The following is a 22,394-nucleotide window of genomic DNA, read 5'->3' on the forward strand; positions in this document are numbered from 1 at the left end:
AAGGTCCCAGTCAAGAGGGTCAGTCTCCTCAAAGGAAGAAATCCATGACATCTGCCAAGTCATCGTCTTTCTCAGCTTCGTCTTCACCTCCTGGGGCCTTTGCGGGATCTGCCCTTGCCTGAAAATTAGGCCTGTCCCCAGACCATGCAATAGTGGCCCTGAACTGCTCAGGAGTAGGCCATGGGTAAGGGCTGGGGTCCTAGCGTTGCTGGTGCAGAGTATCCTGGTAAAAGCTATCGTTCAGCTGCACTTGACCCCTATGGTTGGCCACCTGCTAGTCAGCCAAATGCTGCATGTAGATCTCCATCCTCTGCATGTGAGCTGAGATGGACTCTAGAGATGGTGGCTGCTGTAGAGGTGGCGGAGGTGCGTCTATCACCGGCTGTTGCTCCTGCTCCTACCCTGGCTCCTGTGCCTGCCTTGGCATGCAGTACTTCTCAATGAACAACCTGTTAATAGGAGCCCGGATGTGCTTTATGGGCATAATTGGCACCCCATAGAACTGGCAGAGACCTGTGATCAAGGCCAGAATTCCCAGTGCTTTGTTGGACTTTTCTGGGTCCACTGGGTGTCATGGAGGCGTGATACCTACAAATTGGTAAATGGCATCCGGGATAATTTGGGCTACATGAACACTGACCTGGGTCAGAATAGCATAGACCAGTTGGCATTTAGGAAGTGGGAGATCAGAATTATGGTCGTTGGGAAGGATGTTGTTGAGGAGAAGCGTCATCCAGATCTGTGTCAACGTGGTCATGCTTGTGCGCATGATCCACACCTGGCAACCTCCTCTTGGAATTCTGTGTATTCCCCCTTTCTTAGTTGGACCCGTCTCTCTTTGAGGAAAGACCAACCCTTGATTGCTTCGAAGCAGCGCTGATGCTCCTCGCTTCAGAAATGGAGTCCGTCAAACTCAATTTCTGCTTGTGGAGCTGCACTGGATCCCTCCCCTGCGGTGTCCTTCCTTGCCCTTTTAGTGAGGAGCTTCTTTGGAGCCATTGCCTGCAACGACACATCCATAAAGTTAGTTTGCATGAAATATGCAACCATTATTTCAGTTATCCTACGCAAGCAAGAAGTCAATCAACTTTGGGTGTTTTTTTCTCTTTTTTTTTGCTAATTACATGTGTTATCATGCAACTAATAAAACAAATCACAACTCAGTGCATGTTATTTTGAAAGAAATTAACATACTACAACAATCTAGGTGAAATGTGCCCATCATGGTGTAGCAAGTTTAACCAATAATTAGACTAATTCTACCAAATCAATTTTACGCATTCATGTAACTCATGTAATTTGCATTTAAGGCAATGCCTAGATTTCCAAGCTTAGTTCATGCTTTTTACATTTAGTCTATCAACCTAAGTTGATCATACGTTTAAAATGATGGTTGGACATGCGTAAAGCTCGTTATTTATTCAAAACTCTAACCAACACATGGAATAGTCATTGTGGCATTTTATCGAACAGTTGGTGGGCGCATGGTAAAGCATGTAAAAATGAGGGATAAAGAACAATATGACATGCAAATTTACAACAAAATCGAAGATAGGCCTAGAGCTTTTGATGAGTTTTTGAAGAAAATGGGGTGAAATTGGCTTCACCCCTCCCCTTTTTATCTTTTTTTGTCAGACCATGCTCACCTAGGCAAACTGGCCATTCGCCCAGGTGAATTGGAATTTTTTTTTGCAAATTTTTTTTTTGCAAAGTTCTTGGTTATTTATACTCCCCTTTTAAATCTTATTTATTATGTATAAGATTAGGCGAATTCATGAGATAATTCAAGAAAATGACTAAGTATGAAACATGAAATTAAAAAAGAGCAAAGTTAGAGATACTAGGCTGCCTCCTAGAAGCGCTTCTTTAACGTCTTTAGCCGGACACTGGGTGGTGATCGATCTAATCATGGGCCTAGCATCTGTTAGTACCTGCCCTAATGCTTTGACAAAGAAAGTGTTATCATCTAAATGTGAAAACATACTACAAGATACTTGTATCACCTTTTCACTTGCCCCTAGGCTTACCCAAGTTGGTGTGGTGCTGACGATCACCTCGAAATGACTCGTCATTCATTTTCCGATTTGTAGGATCCCTTGAGGATAAGATGCAGATGTATGCATGTTTATGATCAAATGTTAAATGTAACAATTAAACGGGTGTTGTCGGGTTCAATTTTACTTAACGCTTACGACACCCCTGCCGAACGTGCCAAATGGCTCTGGAATGAGTGAGCAAGAACATGAGCGTATGTTCTTAAAGGCAATAAAATGTAAAGGACATAACAATGGAGGGAGAGATGTAAATCATTAATCCATATTTATTAATGTTGCAATTATGGTTTACAAAATTCTTAAGACTCGAAGATCCAAATGATTGCTTGAGGAAGCCCAAACATTGAGTCTTCAAATTGCCCCAAATATCACATGTAATACCGCTTGACGATGTCGGAATTCACAGGCGAAGGCAACTCTTCGTCATCCATGTTCATAAGCAACAATGCCCCTCCTGAGAAAGCCTTTTTCACAACAAACGAACCTTCATAGTTTGGTGCCCATTTCCCTCTGTGATCCTTTTGAACCTACGTTACTTTCTTTAGAACAAGGTCCTCCCCGCTGAACTTATGCGGGCGCACCCTCTTGTCGAAAGCATTTTTCACTCTGCTTTGATATAGTCGCCCATGGCTCATGGTGGCCAATCTTTTACCTTCGATAATATTCAACTGATCAAAGCGTGCTTGGGCCCATTCTGATTCTTCCAATCCTGACTCTGCTAGGATTCTCAAGGAAGGAACCTCTACCTCAAACGGGAGCACAACCTCCATCTTGTACACTAAAGAGAAAGGGGTTGCCCTAGTAGATGTACACATATAAGTTCGATAACCATGAAATGCAAAGGGAAGCATCTCGTGCCAATCCTTGTATGACACAGTCATCTTTTGAACGATTTTCTTGATGTTTTTATTGGCAACCTCAACTGCCCCATTCATCTTTGGCCGATAAGACGTGAAATTATGGTGTTGGATTTTTGAAATCCTCACACGTTTCCTTCATCATTTTGTTGTTTAAATTGGTGGCATTATTGGTGATGATCTTCTTGGGCAACCCATATCTGCAGATTATCTCCTTAATGAATCTGATCACCACATTCCTAGTCACGCTAGCATATGAATCTGCTTCCACCCACTTGGTGAAGTAATCAATGGCAACTAAGATGAAGCGATGCTCGTTGGAAGCCTTGGGTTCGATGGCCCCGATAATGTCTATGCCCCACATAGAGAATGGCCAAGGTGCTGCCAAGACGTGTAGATGCAATTGGCTTTGATGTTTTGATGATGATCATGATGATGTGTTGCAATTGATGCAAATGGGCTTTTCAAGATTAAAATTCAAGACAATAATTCAAGATTACAAGTCACAACATCAAGATGATCACTAGAATATTAGGAAGGGAATTCCTAATTGAATTAGCAAAGGTTTGGCCAAGTGATTTAAAATAAAAAGTGTTTTTCAAAGGTTTTACTCTCTGGTAATCGATTACCAGAGGATGTAATCGATTACCAGTGGCCAAATACGTTTTATAACAGCTATAAAAATTTGAATTCGAAATTTTAGACTGTGTAATCGATTACACAATTTTGGTAATCGATTACCAGCAATTAGTAAACGTTTTAATTCAAATTTTAAAAGCTGTAATCAATTACACAATTACTGTAATCGATTACCAGACAGGAATTTCAGAAAAATAATTTCAAGAGTCACAACTTTTCAAAGGCTTTACTCATGACCACCAATGGTCTATATATATGTGACTTAAACACGAAATTGAAGAGAGATTTTTCAGAACAACAAAGTGTTTATCCTCTCAAAGAGCAAATTCATTTTATCCTCTTAAGAATTCCTTGGCCAATTCAATTGCAATTCATTAAGGAATTAATTGAGTGCTCAATCTGTAAAATCCATCTCTTTCTAGAGAGATTTGTTCCTCTTCTTCTTCTCATTCTCTAAGGGATTAAGAGACTGTGAGTCTCTTGTTGTAAAGGATCTCTAAACACAAAGGAAGGATTGTCCTTGTGTGTTTAGAACTTGTAAAAGGAATTTACAAGATAGTGGAACTCTCAAGCGGGTTGCTTGGGGACTGGACGTAGGCACAAGGGTGTGGCCGAACCAGTATAAAACTGAGTTTGCATTTTCTCTTCCCTTAATCTCCTTTATTTATTATTGCTTTATATTCATATTCAAGTTGCTTCATTTGAATTAATATTTAAGAAGATTGTCATTAAGGGAATTCATAACTTGAGTAAAAAGTAAAATAGTTTTTTAATTAGGGGAAATGATGCAATCCTACCCCGTAAGGGCATTGGCTAGAAGACTCCAAGTAGATTGGGCTAGAGATCCAAGGAAAGGCCCTAGGGTTCTCATGAGCCTTAGGGTAGATTTCGAGCCCATGGGCTAAGTATGAGCCCGCTTATCTTTGTAAATATTAGAATAGGTTTTTCCTTCGTCTAGGCCTTGTATTTTGGCCATTCTAGTAGTATAGGGTTTTAGCCTTGTATTTCGGGGCATTTTGAGTTGTCTTTGTAATAAGGACTTTTTTTTGTTATTTTCATGTTTTTTCTCATGGGGGTGAGCTTAGCTATTATAGGGGGTGTGTAGCTAAGCTCTAGCTTCTCATCTCAAGGAGGTGAGCTTAGCTATTAGAGAGGTATGTGTAGCTAAGCTTTAGCTTCTTTAGGAATCTTCTTAAGGAAGCTTCTCAAGGAGGTGAGCTTAGTTATGAGAGGGGTGTGTGTAGCTAAGCTCTAGCTTCTCAAGGAAGTTTTCTCAAAGAAGCTTCTCAAGGAAGTTTTCTCAAGAAAGCTTCTCAAGGAAGCTACCTAGTCTATAAATAGAAGCATGGGTAACACTTGTTGTAACTTTGATGAATGAAAGTCTTATGAGACACACTTCAAAGTTCTACTTCTCCCCCTCTTTTATTCCTTCAATTTCGTGCTCCCCCCCTCTCTCTTTCTCTCCCTCTTTCTTTTCCTCCATTGAAGCATCCTTCCAAGCTTCTTATCCAAGGCTCATCTTGGTGGTGAAGCTCCTTCTTCCATGGCTTATTCCCTAGTGGATGGCGCCTCCCTTCTCCTCTTCTCCTTTGCCTTCCGCTGCATCTCCATGGTGAAAAATCACCATTGAAGGACCCCATTGAAGCTCAAAGATCCAGCCTCCATAGAAGCTCCACAAGCAAGCTTCCATCAAGAATGATGCAATCCTACCCCGTAAGGGCATTGGCTAGAAGACTCCAAGTAGATTGGGCTAGAGATCCAAGGAAAGGCCCTAGGGTTCTCATGAGCCTTAGGGTAGATTTCGAGCCCATGGGCTAAGTATGAGCCCGCTTATCTTTGTAAATATTAGAATAGGTTTTTCCTTCGTCTAGGCCTTGTATTTTGGCCATTCTAGTAGTATAGGGTTTTAGCCTTGTATTTCGGGGCATTTTGAGTTGTCTTTGTAATAAGGACTTTTTTTTGTTATTTTCATGTTTTTTCTCATGGAGGTGAGCTTAGCTATTATAGGGGGTGTGTAGCTAAGCTCTAGCTTCTCATCTCAAGGAGGTGAGCTTAGCTATTAGAGAGGTATGTGTAGCTAAGCTTTAGCTTCTTTAGGAATCTTCTTGATGGAAGCTTGCTTGTGGAGCTTCTATGGAGGCTGGATCTTTGAGCTTCAATGGGGTCCTTCAATGGTGATTTTTCACCTTCCCTCCACCTTGGAAAGGATTTGACCTCAAATCCCGAGGTTCTTCATACTCTGGGCTCCTTCCCTCAACACCTGTAAAAAGAACAAAAACACATGTATTAGTGGTGTTTGGTATGTTGAAGTAAGGTAAGGTCTGAAAACCCATTTCCTGGGCATCTTCCCATGAAGGAACATGGTTTCTCACCAACTCAATGAGTGGTGCTACAAGTATAGAAAAATATGGGACAAACCTTTTGTAAAAGTTTGTTAAGTCATGGAAGCCCCAAATTTTTCTTATACTTGGTGGAGTGAGCCACTCAGGAATGACCTTTATTCTCTTAGGGTTCATGGGAACCCGTTGATCACTATTTGAAAAATTAAGAAAAGTAACGCAATAAAACATACCTTTTTCTGTATTTTCATATTGATTATTCCTACCAAAAAGTATAACAAACCTAAGGTGTCCCATATGAGTACCTAAGTTTGTATTGAAACTAAAAATAAGAACAAACCTACCTAATGGGTCCCTATGTACACACACCATGAAGATGTTAGGTGTACGAGTGATTTTACAAAAGAGGGTTGCACCACTCAAAACATTCATCATACCACCTATTTTAGGGACTTGGTGCCTAATAATACCTATTTTGGGCACCAAAAAAGCACAAGGATTTAAGCTCTTGCGAACCAAACCCTCATCCAACAACTTCTTTACTTGAGGAATAAACTCAAGCCCAAGAGGTGTTGCAATGCTAGCAAGTGTCTTTTTACAAAAGAGAAAATGTGGAGGTTGTCTAAGAGGGAAAGTTTCTTTAATGTTTGTCTTTATTGTAAAATGAGTTTCCTTCTTAGCTAACCTCTTGGAGGAGACACTTACCTCCTTACACTTCTCTTTAACCAGTAATGGTTGTCCATCTTCTTGGGGGTAGATTTCTTCACTAGATTCTTCCCCTTTTGCTTCTTCACTTTCACTAGAGGAAGGTGAAGTAGTAGCCTCATCTTGGCTACTATAAATGTCTTGGCCCCTCATAATCATGGTTTTTGTGGTGGGGCATTGAGAAGTAATGTGTCCTCTTCCAAGACATTTAAAGCACTTTATAGAGCTAGTTTTCTCTTGCATACTAGCCTTAGGGGCTTGCATTTCTATTGCCTTCCCCTTATCATCTTTGGGCTTAGAAGGTGTCACCCCTAAGATGCCTTGACCTTGGTCTTTCTTTGGATAAGAGTGAGAGCCATAAGATTTTGAAGTAGACTTCTTTTTAAGTTGTTGCTCTACCCTTATTTCCCAATCTAAGTTAGCCTCTACATTGTCCTTCCCATGGAAGTATGAGAGGTTAATGTTAGCCTCTTGAGGCTTTCTTTCCTTTTCTCTTCTATGGGAGTGAGGTCTAAGATGTGACCTATGCCTTCCTACGTAATAGTCACGAAGTTCATCACTTAGGCTCTTGCAAGAGTTATGACTACTATAGGAAACATGTTTTTCTCTTTTCATTTCTTTCATTATTTTTCTTCTTTCTTCCTCTCTTATTTTCTTTCTTTCATCTTGACTTATTTCTTCCACTCTTTTTTTTCCTTTTTCTTTTCTCTCTTGTTTTTCTTTCCATAACTTGAGGGAACTCAACTCATCTAAGATTCTAGATAAAGGGTCTTTATGACTAGTACCCTCGCCATTAACACTAGATGAATGATGACTCATGTTGGTTCCTAAGTTGTGGTTCTTTCTTGTTGGAGGTTTGAAAACAAAAGGTAAAAGAAACTATGGTTGAAACTAGCCAAATAAACACTAAAAGAGGTGTGAAAGATAAGGTAAAAAAACTAATTGGTAAAATGCAAGCTATCTAGGCGGTCTGACAATGGAAGGTAAAAGAAATAAGCTATGAAAGTAAGCAAGAAATGTAAACTAGGTGAATCCTAAGAGTGTTTGGATGACCACATTCAAGGTTCCCAACAAAACACTTACTATCCTAAGTAAAAATTGCCTAAAATTATTACACACAAATGGAAGTTTGGTAACCTATTGGAGGCTCCCAACACACTTCCAATGAAAGGCCTTTTTGTTACAAAAACTTGAAAGCAATAAAGGTAAGTAAATTGCAAATTACAAAATTACAAAACGGTCCTCAATTTTGGTGGTTGTTCTCTCTTTGGTGATTCACTCAATTTGGAGTGCTTCTTCGTCCAATAGCTCTTAAGGTGGTTGGCCCCTTGCTTCTGGACTCAAATTCTTCAAGGGATGGCACCAATCCTCCTTCCAATTCCCTATATGGCAACCCACAAACAAGGAAACAAAGAGACAAGCAATAACCAAAGACAAAAAAAAAAAAATGAAATGAAAGCTAAACCAATGGATTTTTTAACAAGACAATTTTTCAAGGATTATTCAACAATTAAAGCAATGAAAAGGACATAGAAGCAAGCTAGGAGTCAAAGAGAAACTTAGAATGGCTCTAGAGTAGAGTAAAAAAAACTGAAAAAAAAAAACTCAACAAAACTCTAGCTTTGTCACTTGTCTTCACACTAATTTTGAATTGAAATTTCCAATTATAGAATAAATTTTGAGCCAAAACAACAAGCACCCTTCCCTTTCACCTTTTTTTTCTGGATACTGATTTTCCTGCCAACTTGTGCGATTTTTAGTATTTTTTCCTTTTATCCAAATCACTTGTTTCTTTTTTTATAACTTTTTTCCAGATGTCTAGAAAATTCAGTAAAAATTTCAGCTCAAAATTCGAAGTAACCAATTCTCAGTAATTTTTACAAGTTTGTATGTCCAAGCTGCCAGCACCAGCGATTTGTTTCTTTAAGCATGGTATATTGATTGCCTTGGGCTTACTTTCAACCTTCCTATGTATGTTGAACTCACTAGGATTGTTTACCACAGTTTTCGGAGTTCAATATTCACTTAGTATCAACATTTCAGCCAGCAATTCAATCACCAAAACTCAAATTCACAATAGACACAATCATAAAGAAACCTAAAAGTTCAAGAAAAGGTTCACAATCAAAGACTCTCTAAGAATTTTGCATGAACATGTTAAGGACTAATTAACATGAAAGATTTGACTCAAATCAAATAATAGGCTAAAAGAATTTCATACACTCATGAACAAATGAGTTAGACAAAGAAACAAGAAAATAAAATTCAGCACAACATAAGAAATCTTATGTGACAAGTTTCATGACTAGACATGACTTCTATGACAAAACTACAATAGGTGAACAAGTCACTCTAGATTTTTGAGGTTTTCTTCTACTTTAATATTTTTGTAAGAATTTTATGGTTTAGGTTTCAGCCACAAAAAATAACAAGACAAAACTCAAAGGAACCTAAACTCAACACAATTCATGGTTCAAGAACTAAGAACAAGAAATTTGAACCATAGAAAATCAAATCTAACTTCTATAGCAAGTTTAATCGGTGGAAACTCTAAAGAATCATGTTAACAATATTTAGAACAAGACATGTGAGGAGATACATGGAGAAAAATGAAGAAACAACAATGGAAGAGAAGGTAAAGAAAAAAAATTAATGGAGGTTTAAGGAGCACCTACTTGAAGCTCTTGTGCTCTGATACCACTTGATGGAAGCTTGCTTGTGGAGCTTCTATGGAGGCTGGATCTTTGAGCTTCAATGGGGTCCTTCAATGGTGATTTTTCACCATGGAGATGCAGCGGAAGGCAAAGGAGAAGAGGAGAAGGGAGGCGCCATCCACTAGGGAATAAGCCATGGAAGAAGGAGCTTCACCACCAAGATGAGCCTTGGATAAGAAGCTTGGAAGGATGCTTCAATGGAGGAAAAGAAAGAGGGAGAGAAAGAGAGAGGGGGGGAGCACGAAATTGAAGGAATAAAAGAGGGGGAGAAGTAGAACTTTGAAGTGTGTCTCATAAGACTTTCATTCATCAAAGTTACAACAAGTGTTACACATGCTTCTATTTATAGACTAGGTAGCTTCCTTGAGAAGCTTTCTTGAGAAAACTTCCTTGAGAAGCTTCTTTGAGAAAACTTCCTTGAGAAGCTAGAGCTTAGCTACACACACCCCTCTCATAACTAAGCTCACCTCCTTGAGAAGCTTCCTTAAGAAGATTCCTAAAGAAGCTAAAGCTTAGCTACACATACCTCTCTAATAGCTAAGCTCACCTCCTTGAGATGAGAAGCTAGAGCTTAGCTACACACCCCCTATAATAGCTAAGCTCACCCCCATGAGAAAAAACATGAAAATAACAAAAAAAAGTCCTTATTACAAAGACAACTCAAAATGCCCCGAAATACAAGGCTAAAACCCTATACTACTAGAATGGCCAAAATACAAGGCCTAGACGAAGGAAAAACCTATTCTAATATTTACAAAGATAAGCGGGCTCATACTTAGCCCATGGGCTCGAAATCTACCCTAAGGCTCATGAGAACCCTAGGGCCTTTCCTTGGATCTCTAGCCCAATCTACTTGGAGTCTTCTAGCCAATGCCCTTACGGGGTAGGATTGCATCAGGAAACAGTTTGGAATATCTTAATTCAACCCCCCCTTCTTAAGATATCTGAGGCCACTTGTCTAACAAGACGTTCAATGGTATTTCCTCACATAACCGTAACAATCGCTCTCCATTAACATTATGAGTGAAGGTTTGGCACTTATGGCATTTCCTCACATGAACGCAACACTCGTTCTCCATTGTGAGCCAGTAATACCCCGCTATCAGAATCTTACGGGCCATGGCATGCCCATTGACATGTGTACCAAAGGATCCCTCATGCACCTCTATTAGCATCTGTTCAGCCTCTCTTGCATCCACACACCAAAGCAGTACTATGTCATGGTTCCTCTTGTACAACATATTTCCACTTAGGAGGAAATCGGTCGCCAACCATCGTAACGTCCTCTTGTCGTTGTTAGAGGCCTCAGGTGGGTATTCCTTGTCTTCAATGTATCATTTAATATTGAAGTACCAAGGCTTACCATCTTCTTATTCTTCTATCAAACAGCAATGTGCAAGCTTACCATGACATCTGAATTCGATGTACGGCAAATCTCCATGCAGGCTTAGTTGGAACATGGACGCTAGAGTGGCAAGGGCATCGACCATCTGATTTTCCTCTCTAGGAATGTGATGAAATGATATGTCATCAAAGAGTTCCATCAATTTCCTAATGTAAGCCTGGTAAGGCACCAATTTGTGGCGTCTGGTCTCCCATTTACCCTTCAACTGATGAATTACCAATGTCGAGTCCCTGTATACCTTGAGTAACTTGACCCTAAAGTCGATTACTACTCGGATCCCAAGGGCACATGCCTCGTACTCCGCTATGTTGTTTGTGCATTTGAAGCCCAACCTAGCCATGAAAGGTATATATTGTTTGTCTAGGGAAACTAATACTGCCCCAATTCCATGTCCTAGTGCATTAGATGCACCGTCGAACCACATGATCCACTTATCCCGGTCCTCATTCTCGACCTCCTCCTCAAACAAGGTCATGATATCCTCATCAGGGAATTTTATATGCATGGGTTGATAATCATTGATGGGCTGTTGAGCTAGGTAATCTGCCAAGGTGCTCCCCTTTATTGCCTTATGAGTGACATAGACAATATCGAATTCTAACAACAAAACCTACCACCGAGCTATCTCTCTAGTGAGAGTGGGCTTTTCGAAGATGTACTTGAGGGATCCATTTTGGACACCAACCAAGTAGTGTAATTCAGCATATGCTGCCTCAGACGGTGAGCTGCCCATACCAAGACACAACACGACCTCTCTAGTAAAGAGTAGTTCATCTCGTATGTCGTGAACTTCTTGCTCAAGTAATAGAAGGCCCGCTCTCTTTTTCCGGACTCATCATGCTATCCCAGCACACACCCCATTGACCCATCTAACATAGTCATGTATAGGATAAGAGGTCTTTCAAGCGCTGGCGGTATAAGCATAGGGGGATTCATCAGACACCACTTAATCCTTTCAAATGCCACTTGACAATCATCGTCCCATTGGATGGACTGATTTTTACGCAACAATTTGAAAAGAGGCTTGTAAGTGGAGGTCAGCTGTGATATGAATCTCGCTATGTAGTTCAACCTCCCTAGGAAACCTCAGACTTGTTTCTTGGTGTGTGGCTTCGACATTTTGAGGATTGTCTTTATTTTTTCTGGATCTACCATCAACCATCCAGCATTTGGACTATCCTCTTGAAACATCAACCATCCAGCATCGATCAAGCTTTGTACCTTGTGCTTGAAGGCTACACACTGCTCGATAGAGTGCCCCGGAACACCACCATGATAGGCGCAGGTTGCATTGGGATTGTACCATTGGGGAAAAAGAGGTTGGTAGACCTTCCACGGGCTCAGCACAACCATTTGGTTGCTGAGCAAAGTGTAGAAGCAAAGCTTCATGATGAATCAAGATTGATTCAAAGATGTTTTGATGATAACAAAGATGATGACAAAGGTGATGACAAAAAGCTCAAAGGTCAATCAAAGAATGAGTTCAAGATGTTCAAGATAGAATCAAGAACACTTCAAGACTCAAGAGGAAAGTTGAAGAACACTTCAAGATTCAAGAGGAAAGTTAAATTCAAGAATCAAGAATAAAGATTCAAGGATCAAGCTTTCAAGACTCAAGATTCAAGAATCAAGAGAAGACTTAATCAAGATAAGTATGAAAAGGTTTTTTCAAAAACTGAGTAGTACATGGATTTTTCTCAAAACTTGTTTACCAAAGAGTTTTTACTCTCTGGTAATCGATTACCAGATTGTTGTAATCGATTACCAGTAAGCAAAATGGTTTTAAAAAAGTTTTCAACTGAATTTACAACGTTCCAATTGATTTCAAAAAGCTGTAATCGATTACAATGTTTTGGTAATCGATTACCAGTGCCTTTGAACGTTGAAATTCAAATTTAAATATGAAGAGCCACATCCTTTCACATAAAAGCTTTGTGTAATCGATTACACTGAGTTGGTAATCGATTACCAGTAATTGTTTCTGAGTAAATCAAAAGATGTAACTTTTCAAATGGTTTTTGACTTTTTCAAATTGGTTTTAATTTTTCTAAAAGTCCTAACTCTTCTAAATGGTTCTCTTGACCAGGCATGAAGAGTCTATAAAAGTAAGGCTTTGTTTTGCATTTTAAATGAATCTTTCTAACAATCCAATCAATTCATTACAATCCTTTACAAGCCTTGAATCTCTTTGAATTTCTTCTTCTTCTTTGTGCCAAAAGCTTTCCAAAGTTTTCTGGTTTTCTAAACCTTGAAAACTTGTGCTATTCATTCTTTTCATCTCTTCTCCCTTTGCCAAAAAGAATTCGCCAAGGACTAACCGCCTGAATTCTTTTTGTGTCTCTCTTCTCTCTTTTCCAAAAGAACAAAGGACTAACCGCCTGAATTCTTTTGTGTCTCCCTTCTCCCTTGTCAAAGAATTCAAAATGACACAGTCTGAGAATTCTTTTGATTCTTCCCTTACCCTTATACAAAAGTGTTCAAAGGACTAACCGCCTGATAATTCTTTTGTATCCCCATTCACAAAGTATCAAAGGTTTAACTACCTGAGATCTTTGTCTTAACACATTGGAGGATACATCCTTTGTGGTACAAGTAGAGGGTACATCTACTTGGGTTGTTGACTAAGAACAAGAGAGGGTACATCTCTTGTGGATCAGTTCTAGTGGAGGGTACATCCACTAGGTTCAAAGAGAACAAGGGAGGGTACATCCCTTGTGGATCTTTGCTTGTATAAGGATTTTTACAAGGTTGAAAGAAATCTCAAGGACCATAGGTCGCTTGGGGACTGGATGTAGGCACGGGTTGTTGCCGAATAAGTATAAAAACTCTTGTGTGTTTGTCTCCTTCTTCCCTACTCTTTTACTTTCCGCTGTGCATTTTAATTTCCGCTTTTACTTTTGGTTAAGTTTCTCTTCTACTCCTTATTCTCTTAACAACATAAGTAAAAGCCTTAGAAGAGTAAATTTTTAATTAGTAAAGGTTTAGGAATAATTAATTCAACCCCCCCTTCATAATTATTCTAAGGCCACTTGATCCAACACAAAGATGGTAGCAGATTGGCATAAGGCATCAGTATCGGGGTGAACTCTGCAGGTTTTCTTTTCGGGAAGTTCCTCCTTGGGTTTGTGTTTGTGTTGGGGTTGGGATTTGCAGTTGGTCGAGGCTATGCAAGAAATGGATTTTGTGGGGGAGGCCTTTGTGGTTGAGTGGGCATTCTCTGTTGGATGGGCGTCGGACTGGAAGGAGGTCCGATATTGGCTGAGTAATTGTACTGGGGCAGGGAATATTGGTAAGTGGGGTTGTGAGGGGTTTGTTGGGACTTTGGCCATGTGGGAGCTGCAGTTACGGCATGACCATCTCCCTCCTTTTTCTTAGCAGTCTTCATGAAAGGTCTGCCAAGAATCATGTAGAAGTAAGCTTCATGATGATGAATCAAGTAGTTTTGATGATGACAAAAAGCCTCAAAAGAATGATTTCAAGATTGAGTCAACAAGTTCAAGATCAAGATTAAATTCAAGATTCATTAGAAGAAATCAAGAAAATTCAAGATTCAAGAGAAGTTGATTTCAAGTTTCAAGAGAAGTTGAATTCAAGATTCAAGAGAAGAAATCAAGAAGACTTCCCAAGGGAAGTATTGAAAAGGATTTTTCAAAAACCAAACATAGCACAATTTTGTTTTACAAAAGAGTTTTCTCAAAATTTTCTAAGTTACTAGAGTATTTACTATCTGGTAATCGATTACCAGTTTCTTGTAATCGATTACTAGTGATAGAATTTGATTTCAAAAAGCTTTTAACTGAATTTGCAACATTCCAAATGATTTTTAAATGGTGTAATCGATTACAATATATTGGTAATCGATTACCAGTGTATCTGAACGTTGAAATTCAAATTCAATTGTGAAGAGTCACATCTTTTCTTAAAATGCATTGTGTAATCGATTACATGATTATGGTAATCAATTACCAGTGACAAGTTTTGAATAAAAGGTCAAGAGATGTAACTCTTGACATGATTTCTCAAGGTTATAACTCTTCCAATGATTTTCTTGACCAGACATGAAGAGTCTATAAAAGCAAGACCTTGACTTGCATTTTTAACAACTTCTTGAACAACTTTTGAGAAACCTTTAAACCTTTACAATTCTTTCCTACTCATCTTTCTTCATCTTCTTCCTTTGCCAAAAAGCTTTCTAAGTTTTTTTTAACCTTTTTCTTCTGCAAGTGAAAATTCTGCAGAAAAAAAAAGTGTGCTGCATCTTTTCATTCTCTTCTCCCTTGGCCAAAAAGAATTCAACAAGGACTAATCGCCTGAATTCTTTTTGTGCCTCTCTTCTCCCTTTTCCAAAAGAACGAAGGACTAACCGCCTGAATTCTTTTGTGTCTCCCTTCTCTCTTTCCAAGAGAATTCAAAGGACTAACCGCCTGAGAATTCTTTGTCTTAACACATTGGAGGGTACATCCTTTGTGGTACAAGTAGAGGGTACATCTACTTGGGTTGTTGTAACTGAGAACAAGAGAGGATACATCTCTTGTGGATCAGTTCAAGTGGAGGGTACATCCACTTGGTTGTTCTAAGAGAACAAGGGAGGGTACATCCCTTGTGGATCTTTGCTTGTAAAGGATTTTACAAGGTTGAAAGAAATCTCAAGAACCGGTGGTTGCTTGGGGACTGGATGTAGGCATGGGTGTCGCAACCTACCCTTCGGCGGGAGGGCGACGCGTGACTCGCGGGTGAGTCTTCCAAGAAAGGAATACGCGCGGAGTCGCCACCAACGTTTATTTGAGGAAAACGTTGGAAAAACCGGAAAAGACGTGGTCTACAAATTTTAAGTGAAAGGTTCGAGAGTTGTATTTACGCACGGGGAAGGTATTAGCATCCCACACGTCCGTCACAAGGGACGACAACCTTTGATTAAATGTGCAAACATGACTTCAATTTTTATGTTCCCTTTTACGTCTTTATTTCTTTTTGTACTTTTTATATTTTTTATCTTTTTGCGGTCGACGAGGGTGTTTCCCTTGCTCCTACGTATTCCTTAATTGTGATAAGGAAATCAGACCTACGTAGTTCTTTGAGAACAAAGTGTTTGGTTAAGTTGTTTTTATCCCCTTTTTTGCAAAATGTGTTTTTATTGAATGAAAGGTCATTTAAGGCGTTGGACCATTAAACAATCTTTCGATTCTTTTGAAAAGAGAGAAAACATTAAGGCATTGGACCATTAATGATCTCTTTATTTTGAAAGAGGTAATAAAGTTATGTGTTGATTTTAGGCTTTTTTAGAAATCTATGTTTTAAATAATAAAGGTGGAAAAGACCATTTCAAGGCGTTGGACCTTTAAAAATGGCTTTTTTAGGCGATGACAAAAAGTTTGGTTTATGAATTGATTTTAGCCTTAGTTTCACTTTGGTTATTAGTCAATTCGATTAAGAAAGGAAAATCCAAAGAAAAAACGTCCGATTGATTTTTTGATTTATTTTACTAAAAGATATTTTTTGATTATTATATTATTATTTTGCCTCTTTTTGGTTATAAACGTGGTTACGGCATGACCGAACGGTCGGAATTTATTTTAACAGAAATTAAAGGATGTTACACTACGAATGATTGGTGGAAATTTATTTTATTTTTGATTAGGCGAGAAAATGACTTAAATAAATGACTAAAGTACGTCAAAAGGGGGTACGGAAAGTAAATGAAATAAAAATAAAAGCACGCGAAACAAAAGAGGACAACTAAGGGTACATAGAATGAATTAAAAAGTTCGATTTTGGGAACTTACCGGTTGAAGACCGAAGAACGACGAAGAACGAACGACGAACGACAAAGAAAGGTTGAAAATATTCGCGAAATCACCCACGGAAACGTTACGGAAGCGCCTCGGCTTGGATTTTCTTCACGAAAAAATTTTTTCTCACTAATTTTATGTGAATCTCAGATACTAGGAGGGTTCAACATTTTTGTTCTTCCCTCCTTCCCCTATTTATAGGAAAAAGGAAGGAGATGCTTGCCACCCAGCTCTCCCAGGCGAGCTAGGTTGCTTCCTCCAGAAGCAACCGCCTTCTGGAGGAACATCCTGGAAGGCCCAAGTGGGTCGGGTTGCTATTTGCACCCCCATTTTTACTAAATACACCCCTTGCCCCTTTTTGCTGATTCTTTTTCCGTAACGTTATGGAAACTTACGAATTACGTAATGATACTTGTTTTCCTTCCGTAATGTTACGGAACCTTACGGATTACGTAATCATCCCTTTTTTGCCTTCCGGAATGTTACAGAACTTTACGAATTGTGTATTTACACTTCCTTTTGACTTCCGGCATGTCACGAAAATTCACGGGTTGTGCAACAATGCTTTTGTTTGACTTTCGGCACATCACGGAACTTCACCAATTGCCTAGCGATGGGTGCCAAGTACCTCGAAGTGGTCAAACGAGGGTCGCATCCCAGCAACGGATGGTCCCCGGACGAAATTAGTGTATGACAATTGCCCCTATTTACTTGCCTTTTATTGGAGATAAAAGGGAAGTAAAGATAAGACACTAATTTCGTTCGAGCGAAACACCATTCGGCCAATGAATCTCCTTGCCAGTGGAACCTGCAAGAATTTTGAAAATGATCAGTACCGACACATCATCCTGATATTGTCGAATTCGTTCCTCTTGGTTGACACAAGGCGCAAAATGACCATAATTTGTCTCTGTGTAGCTTTTGGACGCGATCGAGCTTGGGCGGCAAGGCGCAAAATGACCATAATTTGTCTCTGCGTGCCACCGGACACGATCGCCTCTGGATGGCGAAAAGGTGCACGGAATGACCATAATTTGTCTCCGTCCACCTCTCGACTTACTTTCCCCGAATGATAAAGGGCGTAGAATGACCATAATATGTCTCTGCGCGTTTATCACTTGACTTGCGAAATCTGAATGACAAAGGGCGCATAATGACCATAATTTGTCTCTGCGCGTTTATCACTCGACTCGCTACTCCTGAATGACAAAGGGTGCATAATTTTTTTTCTCTGCGTATTTATCACTCATCTTGCCGCTCCTGAATGACAAAGGGCGCAAAATTTGTCTCTGCACACTTATCACTCGTTGAGCGTGCGGATAACCGCATGTCATCGGGCCCGCCGCCTCTGGATGACAAAAGGCGCAGAAGACGACGTTAGTCTCTGCGTGCTATCATGCTTTGAGTCTTATAGATAGCAAAAGAAAATTTTAAAAGTGTGGGACCAAATGGTTCCCGCATGTCATCGAGCCCGCCGCCTCTGGATGACAAAAGGCGCAGAAGACGACGTTAGTCTCTGCGTGCTATCATGCTTTGAGTCTTATAGATAGCAAAAGAAAATTTTAAAAGTGCGAGACCAAATGGTACCCGCATGTCATCGGGCCCGCCACCTCTGGATGACAAAAGGCACAGAAGACGACGTTAGTCTCTGCGTGCTATCATGCTTTGAGTCTTATAGATAGCAAAAGAAAATTTTAAAAGTGTGGGACCAAATGGTTCCCGCATGTCATTGGGCCCGCCGCCTCTGGATGACAAAAGGCACAGAAGACGACGTTAGTCTCTGCGTGCTATCATGCTTTGAGTCTTATAGATAGCAAAAGAAAGTTTTAAACGGATAACCATCAGGTGTCTCCGCATGTCACATGACCACAGGGTCAGTATGACAGAAATTATGGGGCGGTCGACAAAAGCGAGGCTCTTGCTCCTACGTATCCTCAATGAGGAACGCAGACCTACGTAGTTCTAGATAACTTGTGAGACTAAAAATAGTCTCGGTGTTTTCTTCACTAAAATGCGAACATGCTTTAGTAAAGAGACAAAACTTCCAACTAATCAGAGCAACATATGCTTTTCGGATGTTAGCATTTCGTTTCTAAATGACCATTTAGAGGAAACACTGGGCTCAACAAAAATATAAGAAAACCACTCAAAGTGTATCAATCTCACACAGGTAAGTGTTTCATCCTAATTCCGAACCATAGATATGCCATGACTTGATTTTGCAAATTATTTCCTATCAAATCAAAGATTACATGCGTGATCATGGATCAATAGGACTTTTCTTGGGAATGGTGTTTTTTGGTGGGAAATTTGGCTTTGAGTGTTTTGGCCTTTCCCTTTTCTATTTTTGTTTAGTGTGAGGTGAACAAGCCACCGACGCACAGGATTTTGGTTGGCAATCAAAGGGGGATGACTACTTTAGATCGTGGTTTCCTTTCTTTTCTTGTTTTACATGGTGACAATTCTGTATTTGTTTAGATGTCGTCTGGTCCAATGACTTTTCTGCACATTTCTTTTTCTTCTGATGTTTGATCGGGAATTTTCTTTCCTTTTGTTTTCTCCCACTATTTTGATTGAGAATTTTCTCTTTTTGCTTTCTTCCGATTCTTTTGATCGGGAATTTTCTCCTTTTCTCTTCTTTTCCTCTTTTTTTTTGTTTTTGTTTTCTTTTGAGGGCCAGGTTTATGGTAAGTTGGGATTTTTGGCTCAAGGCTAATAGAAAGGCTGGACATGACATATGTCAGTTTTGGCCAGCAGTTTGGGGGTAAAAGGGATGCCCCACATTATTTCCATGATACACACGCAACAATGATGATTTGGAAATTTTATGCAAAACTGGTCATGCATGCACCTATGAAGACACTCACGCAACAAATTTTTATGCTCATGTGATACTAGGGCTCAGGATTCATTTTCTCTATTTTAGTCAACCCAGTGCTTTCAAACCATGTTCTTTTATCAATTTGTGCATTTATCCGAGTCTATTTTGGGTGTTCGAAAACTTTCACAGCATTCATCCTTCAAATGTATACACATTTTGTTCAAAAACTAGCTATGATCAGTGAATTTTTTCAAAGAAAAGTTGGAAGGTATCTCTTTTCACAAGCATGTTGTTTTTTAGCTAGACAACTTTTTATTTTTATTTATTTTCTTTTTTTCTTCCCTCTTTTTCTCTTTTTTTTTTCTTTTTTAAGTTATTTATCATTTGTTCATTTTTTCTTTTCTTTCTTTTTTTTTTCCTCTAAAAGATCGTGCAGACGGGGGCACATACTACCTACTTACGTCTAAACATAAGGTAAGCGAAAAACGCACGAAATGGTAAGTCGCAAAAACGGTGACGAAATAACTGCGAGCCATAACGCCGAAAAATAATAACAGCAATGTTAGTAACCATATGGACAATAACAGAAAAACAGTAATGTCAAGCAATATAGACAATAATGAAAAACATCAATAGCAAACTAAACACAAAAAATAGTAATGTCAAAAACAAAAGTGTGGTGACCTCAGTCACGTGGCTCCGCTTCCTCCCAAGAAGCCGAGCAAGTCTGTCATCTCCTCATCCATGTGGGCCTCCTCTGCATCGCCGGGAGCTCCTGCAGGCGCCTCCTCCGCCTGGGCCTCTGGCCAATCTCCGGGCCATGCGACCTCAGTCCTAAACTGATCTGGAGTAGGCACGCAAAAAGTACCAAACCCTGGCCCTGCTGATTGAGGCTGAGCTGGTAGAGACACTCGTGTATCTGCACCTGCCCCCGGTGGTTGGCCGCCTGCTGGTGAACCAAGTGCTGTAGATACCGCTCCATGCCTAATGACCCAGTGGGATCAGCCTGATGAGGTGGTGGCGGTGCGTCTGCGGCCTGAGGTGCATCACCCTGCGCCTGCCTAGGCATGCAATACTTCTCAACGAAGGCCCGGGTGATTGGTGGTCGGATCACCTTACTTGGTGTGACGGGAACCCCAAATGACTGGCAGAGGCCTGTGATCAATGTTGGAAACCCCAGGGCCCTGTTAGACTTATCCGGGTCCAGGGGGTGCCTGGTGGGTGGCATACCTGCAAATAAATAGATGGCGTCAGCAATCAACTAAGCACATGGACGCTCATCTGTGTCAGGATGGCATACACCAACTGACACTTCGGCAGAGGAAGGTCAGAGTTATGATCATTGGGTAGGACATTGCTGAGCAGCAACGTCATCCACATCTGTGTCAAGGTGGTCATGCTGGTTCGCATGATCCGCACCTGCCTCCCGGCAGTGGTCTGGGCTAAATCCTGACCTGGTGTGCATAACAGCTGGGCAATGGCCTCGTCGTCAAACCCATCGGCCCTGTTCCTCCTCAGACTAAACTCGTACTCCTGGCCTTCCTCTAGCACTAGCGGGTCACCCGGGAACTGGCTGAGGGCATCTGCGTCAAAGGGGATCCACTGACCCCTTACCCATGACCGCATGTCCCGCACTCCCTCTTCTGTGGGCCAAACATTAGCATAAAACTCCAGGACTATATCTGGGTCAAACTTAGCCATCGGAGTGACTAGTGATGTCCAATGTCAACGAGCTATTTCTTCCTGAAAATCTGTGTACTCATCGTCCCTGAGCTGGACGCGTCTCTCTCTGTGGAATGACCATCCTTTGATGGCCTCGAAACGCTGCTGGTGCTTAGCGCTCCTAAAACGGTGGCTATCAAACTCGGGAGCGGCACTGGTCCCTTCAGCCGCGGCGTCCCTCCTAGATCTCTTCGCGGAAAGCTTTTTCGGAGCCATTTCCTATGAGGACAAACATTTGGAAAGTTAATTTACAAGGAAATGCTATTTTAAAGCAAAAAAAAAAAACAGCATGCTAATCTTTTCGATTTAGAACAAACTTATGCACATATTTTTTTAAAGAAGAACACTTACGACCGTGCACACGTGCAAAATATCCTGCTATTTATATCAATATACAAGGATATTCAAAACATTCTAGTTACTGCACACACACACACACACACACACACACACACATATATATATATATATATATATATTGAAAAGAATTCATATATGCATGCTCAAGGTATTGTGCCAAAATTACACATGTCCATATTCAAAGTATTTTGCTACCAAAAATTACCTACGCACATTTGGAGTATTTCATTGACATACAAATTTTTGTTGTTTCATTCACATTTATTTATACATATATGCACATTGGAAAGCCAATCTCATGTCATGCACACACTTGCATTTTTTTTGAGAAGGAATTTTCCTGCCATCTATTTACACTTGAGAGGCAATTCCACATCATATATTCATTTTGGGCAGCATTCAAACGTGTGTACATTTATAAAGCGCTTGACCACCTATTCAACATATACACATTTTATTTGAAGGGTCTTTTCTCTAGCTACCTATGCTAACCATGGTGCAGCCCCAAAAATCAACCGCTGGCCTAAAGGGAAATTCCTATCATAATGCCCTCATCTTTATGCTTTCTTGTATTGAAATCAAAAGCTTGGGTTCCTAGGCCTAGAATCACATTCGGGCACTCAATTTAACCCCTACATGTTGTCCCTATGCATATAAAACAGCCCCACAATCCAAAGTTTACAAAACCATGCCCATATGTCATTGAGGCATTTCACCGAGCACTTGGTGGGCGCATGTTTTGGCATGAATAGCAATAGAATGGGGGCAATGTGGCATGCCCCATTACTCCAGAATGCAACATAGGCTTAAGGCCATCCCTTACAACCCCTTAATTTAGCGAAAACAAGCATGGATTCACATGTGAATTGCTTCACGAATTTCACAAAAAATGAGCAACTAAAGCACCAAAACACATCAATGGAGAGCCAAATAACCAAGGGAAAGTGCACTTACTTGTAGGGAGTGAAACAAAGCGTGAAAAGGGAAGC

General features: G+C 40.2%; 1 protein-coding gene across 1 annotated transcript; it reads right to left on the reverse strand.

Annotated features, from left to right (window-relative positions):
• Positions 1–891: 891 nt before the first annotated feature.
• LOC114398610 lies at positions 892–11,218 on the reverse strand. Its single transcript, XM_028360787.1, has 3 exons — positions 10,714–11,218; positions 10,364–10,632; positions 892–1,002 (listed from the first exon to the last, which is right to left on the reverse strand). The coding sequence occupies exons 1-3, from the start codon at positions 11,216–11,218 to the stop codon at positions 892–894; spliced, it is 885 nt and encodes a 294-aa protein (XP_028216588.1).
• Between the last annotated feature and the right edge of the window lie 11,176 nt (positions 11,219–22,394).

This window comes from Glycine soja, chromosome 19 (genome assembly GCF_004193775.1).
Source record: "Glycine soja cultivar W05 chromosome 19, ASM419377v2, whole genome shotgun sequence".
In the NCBI taxonomy this organism is placed as follows: Eukaryota; Viridiplantae; Streptophyta; class Magnoliopsida; order Fabales; family Fabaceae; genus Glycine; species Glycine soja.